At 62.7% G+C, this 7,500-nt stretch overlaps 1 protein-coding gene across 1 annotated transcript; it reads left to right on the top strand.

Annotated features, from left to right (window-relative positions):
• Positions 1–1,178: 1,178 nt before the first annotated feature.
• Positions 1,179–4,970, top strand: LOC125449250 (maestro heat-like repeat-containing protein family member 1). Its single transcript, XM_059641493.1, has 2 exons — positions 1,179–2,629; positions 2,723–4,970. The coding sequence occupies exons 1-2, from the start codon at positions 1,179–1,181 to the stop codon at positions 4,968–4,970; spliced, it is 3,699 nt and encodes a 1,232-aa protein (XP_059497476.1).
• Positions 4,971–7,500: the final 2,530 nt, after the last annotated feature.

The raw sequence follows: 7,500 nt of genomic DNA, 5'->3' as shown, positions 1-7,500 counted from the left end.
CGACGAGGCTGTGCGGAAGCAGGCGGAGTGGTCGCTGCGAGAGCTGGGCTCCCAGCAGCCGCGGCAGCTCCTGGGGCAGTGCTGCACCTGGCTGTCGGCTGGGCAGGGTCGGCGGGCGCTGGACAGCAGGCTCCGAACCTCGGTCCTGCGGGGGGCAGGGCTGATTGCCAGCGAGGGGGCAGAGCGGGCAGGGACGCCCCTGGCCCAGGAGGTCATGGCGGTTGCCGTGGCAGAGCTGAGGCCCTCCAGCCGCCCGTGGTATCAGGAGGCGGAGAGTGCGGCCAGAGAGCTGCTGGCCTCCCTGGGCAGGGCCTACCCTGCTGAAGCCCTGGGCCTGGTGCTGGGCTCGCTGGTGACAGACGGCCCCCCTCGCCTCTCCCTCCTCGGGGCACTGGCCTCCCTGGCGAGGGCCAACGCCCGGGGGTGCGCCCCAGGGCTCCCGCCAGTCCTTGGGGCACTGCTTCGGGCCCTCGATCTGGAGAAGGATGGTGACCGGGTCCAGGCTCTCATCTCCACCATTGGCCTCCTCCACAGTAGCGTGATGCAGTACCTCGGGAACCCCGGGGGGCAGGCCTCGGAGCCGGGCCTGGGCCGGGAGGCCTTCTCAGGACACGCTCGCACCTTCTACAAGGACCACCTCTCCAAGAGGCTGCCAGGGAAGGACCCCAACCTCAGGGCAGTCATTCTAGAGGCCCTGGCAAACACACTGCCGCTGCTGCCCCTGACCCAGGAGCTAGAGGAAGAGCTGCCCTGCCTGGTGACCCATCTCCTCTCCCTCTACGGCAGGCTGCCCCAGGGCTCCCTGGTCACCCGTTGCCTGCTGGCGGCCCTGGGGTCAGCAGCGTGGGGCTCCTGCCCAGGCCTGAGGGCTCAGGCCCACCAGCTGATGGAGGCGGTGTGGGGGGCAGCTGGGAGTGGTTGGCCCCTTCCCAGACGAGCCGGGGCACAGGGCCCTCCTCCTGGACTGCCTGGGCCTGATGGCCCGACTCTGGCCTCAGCTCGCAGCTCGGTTCCTCCTCTGCCTCCCACCCACCCCCACGCCCCGGTCATCGGGCGGACAAGGTGCATGCCTGAGGCCTGAGGCCTACCTGGAAGCCTTGGCCCAGCTGTTGGATGAGGTCCCCCTGTTGGAGCTGGAGGCTGAGGGTGGGGGAGGAGAAGGAGGCCAGGTCCTGGCTATGGCGGTGCAGACCATCCTCACATGCCACACCTCCGCTGCCCCTGGCACGGCCCCCGGCTTGGACGGGGCTGCATTGGCAGTCGTGGGCAGCTTGGCCCGTGGGGGGTACCTGGGCCTTCCAGGAGGGGAGGCCCTGGTGGAGTTTACGGTGAGCCTGTGTGCCAGGTCCGGAGAGGAGGTGAGGAGTTGGGAGGCCATTGAGGAGTGTGGCGTTCCGGGCAGGGCCGGTGCTGGCCCCATGTTGGAGTGGCTGTCCTTGGTGGAGGGCTCAGAGAACATCCTGTGGGGCCCGCTGCTCCAGTATGTCCTGGTTGAGGACTACACCCAGGCTTTGCCAACTGTGTGCCGTTGCCTGGAAAGGTTGGCTCTCAGGGAACCCCACAGACCCGGCCTTGGGGATGGGGACCAGCACGGCCTCCCCTCGCCCGAGGGCCTCCTCATCAGGCTCCTCGCTGTCTCCTCCCTCCCAGGAGGCTGTGCCCCGGACGCCCTGAGGCTCCTCCTGGCGCTGGGCCCCGGCCTCCCTGCGGCCGCATGGCGGGCGTGCCAGGCCGAGATACCCAGGATCCTCCTGGCATTGCCGGGGGCCTGGGCTGGAGGCCAGGGAAGGTGTTGGCGCCGCTGGGAGGAGAGGCTCTGCTTACTTTTCCTGTTGGCCAGCGGCGGCGACGAGGCCTGGGCCGAGCGGATGGGCCAGGAAGCCATGAGGCAGGCGGGCCGAATGGCCTGCGGGGCCTGGGAGAGGGGCTTCCTGCTCCGCGGTGCCGGTGGGCTGCTGAAGCAGACTGGGAGCCGGGAGCTGGTGCGGGCCCGGCTGCAGGAGATGCTGCGGGTGGTCCGTTACCAACGGGCCCCGGAGGTGGAGGGCCTGGCCCGTGGGATCGGGCTGTGCGCCGCCCGGCACCAGGACGAGGCACTGGGGGAGCTGGCACGCTTTGCCGGGAGCCTTTTGGGCCAGGGTGGCCAGGGGAAGGGGGGGGAGGAGGAGGAGGCGGTCAGGAGCGGGATCCTCCTGTGCTATGGCCGTGTGGCGCAGGGGGCTGCAGCTCAGCACCTCCTGCTGGGCTTGGATGCTGAGCTGCTGAGACCTCTCCTCCTCCTGTACCTGGGGGGTGAGACCCCAGGCCCTGGGGGTAAGGCCCACGGCCTGGGCTCAGGGCTGAGGCTGGTCAGGGCCCTGGTGTGGGTCTCGCACCTCGCCCTGGGCAACGGGCAGCTGGTCTGCAGTCCTTGCCCCTCCAAGGAGGAACTGCTTTGCTGCCTGCAGGAGCTGCTGGGAGTCCAGCCCCTGGGGGGTCGCACAAGCAGCCCCCTCCAACATCACGCCCTGAGAGCCTGCAGCCTCCTCATCCAACTGAAGCCTGCACTAGGCCGGGAGAGCACTTTCCAGCTGGTGAGGAGGTGCGTGGGCAGCGTCATTGGCCTCAGGCTCTCGGAGAGGCCTGCAGGGTTGGAGGAGGAGGGTTGGGAGGAAGAACAGGGCGAGGAAGAGGAGGAGTGGGAGGAGGAGGAATGCGAGGCCCTACTCCCGGACCTAACCAGCCAGATACTCCATGCCCTGCGAGGCCTATTGGAGCAGGCCCTGCTCCAAGACCTAACGTGGGAGGGACTCGGGTCACTGCTCCGGGCCCTGGAAGGTTGGACATTGTCGCTGGAGGCCCAGGAACGGGAGAGGTCTCTGGAGATGATGGCTAAGCTGCTGGCTTTCTACCGGGAGAGGGCTGGCTGTCAGGTAGGGGATGGGTGTCCCGCTGGCTACAGGCCCGAGGCCCTGCTTGGCCGGCTGCTGCCCAGGTGCCTGGACCCGTCGGGCCCAGTCCGCCTCCAGGCCCTGGACTGCCTGCTGGAGCTCTTCCAGCTCCTTGGGGCAGGCCCGATGGTAGCCATCAGCTTGCAGAGGCTGGGGGAGCTCTGGGAGAAGACAGGAGGGCCCATCCACTTGGGGCTGTGTTTGGAGTTGGCAAAGTCACTCTGCCAGGCCGTGCAAGGCCTGGGACTGAGACCCCTACTGGCTGCCCTATGCCAGGGCCTGAGGGACTCCCATCCAGAGGGAGCGGGGGCCTGTGCAGCGGTGCTCCATACTGTCATCTGGGAACGGGGCCCAGAGCTAAGGGTAAAGGGAGAGTCTGGGCTGATGCTGCTGCTGAGGGAACTGTGGGCCCATCTTCGGGAAAGCAGACACCCCCACATCCAGCTGGTGGCCCTTCGCAGCCTGGCCCTGCTAGCCCGCTACCACCCAGAGCCTGCCCTCCACTTCTTCCTGGACTGCAGCCACCAGCCCAGGCCGGGGGAGGGCCAAAGGCTCTGGGCAGCCATGGGGTGGTGTCCCGGCCTGGCCGTTCGCCTGACAGAGCTGCTCCTGGAGAGGCTGAGAGCAGGCCTGGCCCAGGAGGAGGTGGACGAGGACCAGCAGGAGGAGGAGAGGAATAGGAGGAAGGAGTCTGAAGCACTGGGCCAACTCCTGCCCCATCCAGGCCTGGGCCCATCCCTGCCCACCATATACCCCAGTTCCTTCGCCACGCTGCTCCTGCTCTGCTCCCGCCAGCTTCTGGGCCTAGGCTCAGGCAAGGCCTCACCATCCGACAGGGCAATGTCCCTGCTCAGGGCCCTGCTGACCCGAGGGGACAGGCCTGAGGTGGCCTCCTTGATGGAGGAGAAGGGAGGCTGGGAGCTGCTGAGGTCCCCAGGCTCCTACCAGCGAGGGGTCTCGCTGCTGGCTGACGCCATGGCCCGAGGGGCCAGTCCGCACCTCCCCGCCGTCCTTGAGAGCCTCTCGTCAGCACTGGACGCCTGCAGGAGGGGAGGGCAAGGCCCGGGGAGGGGGGGGTCACCCACCATGGCCACAGTGGCTGCCTTTTTCAGCCAGGTCGCCAAGTACCATCCCGCACTAGGCCCAGGGCACGCCGACCTCCTGCTGAGTGGCCTCCTCCACTGCCTGCTCGACCCCTCGCCCTCCACCCGCCTCCTTGTCCTGAGGGGCTTTGGTAACGTGGCAGCCGCCCCCTCCGCTCCCCCCAGGGAGATGGTGGGGCCCACCCGGAGACGCCGTTACACCACCAAGCTCCTGGCCGCTCTGATGTCTGGCATGGAGGGGGCAGCTCAGGCTGGGCAGGGGCGAGAAGAGGAGGCCCAGGTGATGCTGGAGGGCCTGAGGGCCATGTCCGAGGTCTTGGCCCAGTCAGAGGGCGATGGAGAGGGCCAGGGGGCCCCTGGGGACGTCCTGGTCAATCTGTGCCTGGGGATCCGACCACTCTTCGAGGCCCAGTCAGCGATGGTGCGTGCGTCTGCTCTGTCCATCTTTGGGGCCTTGTCTCGTTTCGCTGTAGGGTCCTGTAGGCTGGTTTACGTGGAGCAGCTCCGCTCCGTCCTGGTGGGCCTCCTGGTCTACGTCAATGACAGCAGCCCGGAGGTGGCACAGGCCTCAGTCCTGCTCCTGGCCTCGGTGAGGCCTCTGCTGGGCTGGGACGGCCTTCAGATGGAGCAGGACAGTGCCCACGGATACCAGGCCTTCCTGAGCCAGCTGAGCCGGTCCGGCCTACACCAGGGGCCTGGCTACACCCAGACCTACCTCAGCAGTGGGCTGCGTTTCTGTAGCCACCCGCTCCCGCAGCTCCGCGCTAATGCCATCGCCATCACCGGGCAGCTGCTGAGGAACATGCCCAAGGACAGCAGGTACCCCCTGGGGGACGAGGAGCAGCTCGTCTACAGGACCATCACCTCGATGCTCCGGGATCCAGCCGCCACGGTCCGACTCCAGGCAGCTAGAACCATCAGCCTCTTCTTCTCCTAGCAACGCCGTCAGCTGGGCCCGACCAGGGAAGGTGGACTCACCCGCACATCACCAGGAGAGGATCCTTCGTGCCCTACGCTCAATTTAACCCTCTCCCACAACACCCCATGGTGTAGGCAATGCCCTCCATGAGGTAGACCACCCCATACCCAGCCTGGAATAGAACACCTACCCGTGGAGTAGACCACCTTCCCATGGAATAGACCACATTCCCATTGAAGTAGACCACCTTCCCATGGAGTGGACCAACTTCCAATGGAGTAGACCCCCTTCCATGGAGTAGACCACCTTCCCATGGAGTAGACCACCTTCCCATGGAGTGGACCACCTTCCCATGGAGTGGACCACCTTCTCATGGAGTAGACCACCTTCACATGGAATAGACCACCTTCCCCTGGAGTGAACCACCTTCCCACGGAGTGGAACACCTTCCCACGGAGTAGACCACCTTCCCATGGAGTAGACCCCGTTCCATGGAGTAGACCACCTTCCCGTGGAGTAGACCACCTTCCCATGGAGTGGACCACCTTCCCATGGAATAGGCCATCTTCCCCTTGAATAGACCACCTTCCCATAGAATAGATCACCTTCCCATGGAGTGGAACACCTTCCCATGGAGTAGACCACCTTCCCCTGGAGTGGAACACCTTCCCATGGAGTAGACCACCTTCCCATAGAGTACACCAACTTCCCATGGAATGGATCACCTTCCCATACAGTAGACCACCTTCGCATGGAGTAGGGCACCTTCCCACGAAATGGACCACCTTCTCGTCAAGAGAGACCTTCCCATGGAGTAGACCACCTTCTCGTGGAGTAGACCATCTTCCCCTTGAATAGACCACCTTCCCATGGCATAGACCATCTTCCCCTTGAATAGAACACCTTCTTGTGGAGTAGACCAACCTCCCATGGAATGGACCATCTTCCCATGGAGTAGACCACCTTACCATGGAATAGACCACCGTCCCTTGAAGTAGACCACCTTCCCATGGAGTGGACCACCTTCCCATGGAATAGAGCATCTTCCCCTTGAATAGAACACCTTCCCATGGAATGGATCACCTTCCTCTGGAGTAGACCAACTTCCCATGCAATGGACCACCTTCCCATGGAGTAGACCACGTTCCCATGGAGTAGACCACCTTCGCATGGAGTGGAATACCTTACCATGGAGGAGACCACCTTCCCATGGAATAGACCATATTCCCAGTGAGTGGAACACCTTCCCATGGAGTAGACCACCATCCCATGGAGTAGACCACCTTCCTGTGGCATAGACCAACTTCCCATGGAATGAACCACCTTCCCATGGAGTGGACCATCTTCCCATGGAATAGACCATCTTCCCCTTGAATAGAACACCTTCCCGTGGAATGGACCACCTTCCCATGGAATAGATCACCTCCCATGGAATGGACCACCTTCCAATGGAGTAGACCAACTTCCCATGGAATAGACCAACTTCCCATGGAGTAGACCACCTTCCCATGGAATAGACCACCTTACCATGGAATAGACCACCTTCCCATGGAGTAGACCACCTTCCCGTGGAGTAGACCACCTTTGCATGGAGTGGAACACCTTACCATGGAGGAGACCACCTTCCCATGGAATAGACAATATTCCCAGTGAGTGGAACACCTTCACATGGAGTAGACCACCATCCCATGGAGTAGACCACCTTCCCATTGAATAGACCACCTTCCCATGGAGTAGACCACCTTCCCATGGAGTAGGCCACCTTCCCATGGAGTGGACCACCTTCCCATTGAATAGACCATCTTCCCCTTGAATAGAACACATTCACGTGGAATGGACCACCTTCCCATGGAGTAGACCAACTTCCAATGGAATAGATCACCTTCCCATGGAGTAGACCAACTTCCCATGGAATAGAGCACCTTCCCATGGAGTAGACCTTCCTGTGTAATGGACCACCTTCCCATGGAATAGACCAACTTCCCATGGAATAGTCCACCTTCCCCTAGAGTAGACCACCTTCCCATGGAGTGGACCACCTTCCCATGGAGTAGACCACCTTCCCATGGAGTGGAACACCTTCCTGTGGAGTAGACCACCTTCCCATGGAGTACATCACCTTCCCCTGGAGTAGACCACCTTCCCATGGAATGGACCACATTCCCCTGGAAGAGACCATCTTCCCCTGGAATAGATCACCTTCCCATTGAATAGACCACCTTCCCATGGAGTAGACCACCTTCCCATGGAGTGGACCACCTTCCCGTGGAATAGACCATCTTCCCCTTGAATAGAACACCTTCCCGTGGAATGGACCAACTTCCCATGGAATAGACCACCTTCCCATGGAGTAGACCACCTTCCCATGGAATAGACCATCTTCCCCTTGAATAGAACACCTTCCCGTGGAATAGACCACCTTCCCATGGAATAGACCACCTTCCCATGGAGTAGACCACCTTCCCATGGAATAGATCACCTTCCCATGGAGTGGAACACCTTCCCATGGAATGGACCATCTTCCCCTTGAATAGAACACCTTCCCGTG

This window comes from Stegostoma tigrinum, chromosome 42 (genome assembly GCF_030684315.1).
Source record: "Stegostoma tigrinum isolate sSteTig4 chromosome 42, sSteTig4.hap1, whole genome shotgun sequence".
Lineage (NCBI taxonomy): Eukaryota > Metazoa > Chordata > Chondrichthyes > Orectolobiformes > Stegostomatidae > Stegostoma > Stegostoma tigrinum.
Note: the sequence above shows the minus strand (reverse complement) of the source record. Positions and strands in the feature narration are given on the sequence as shown.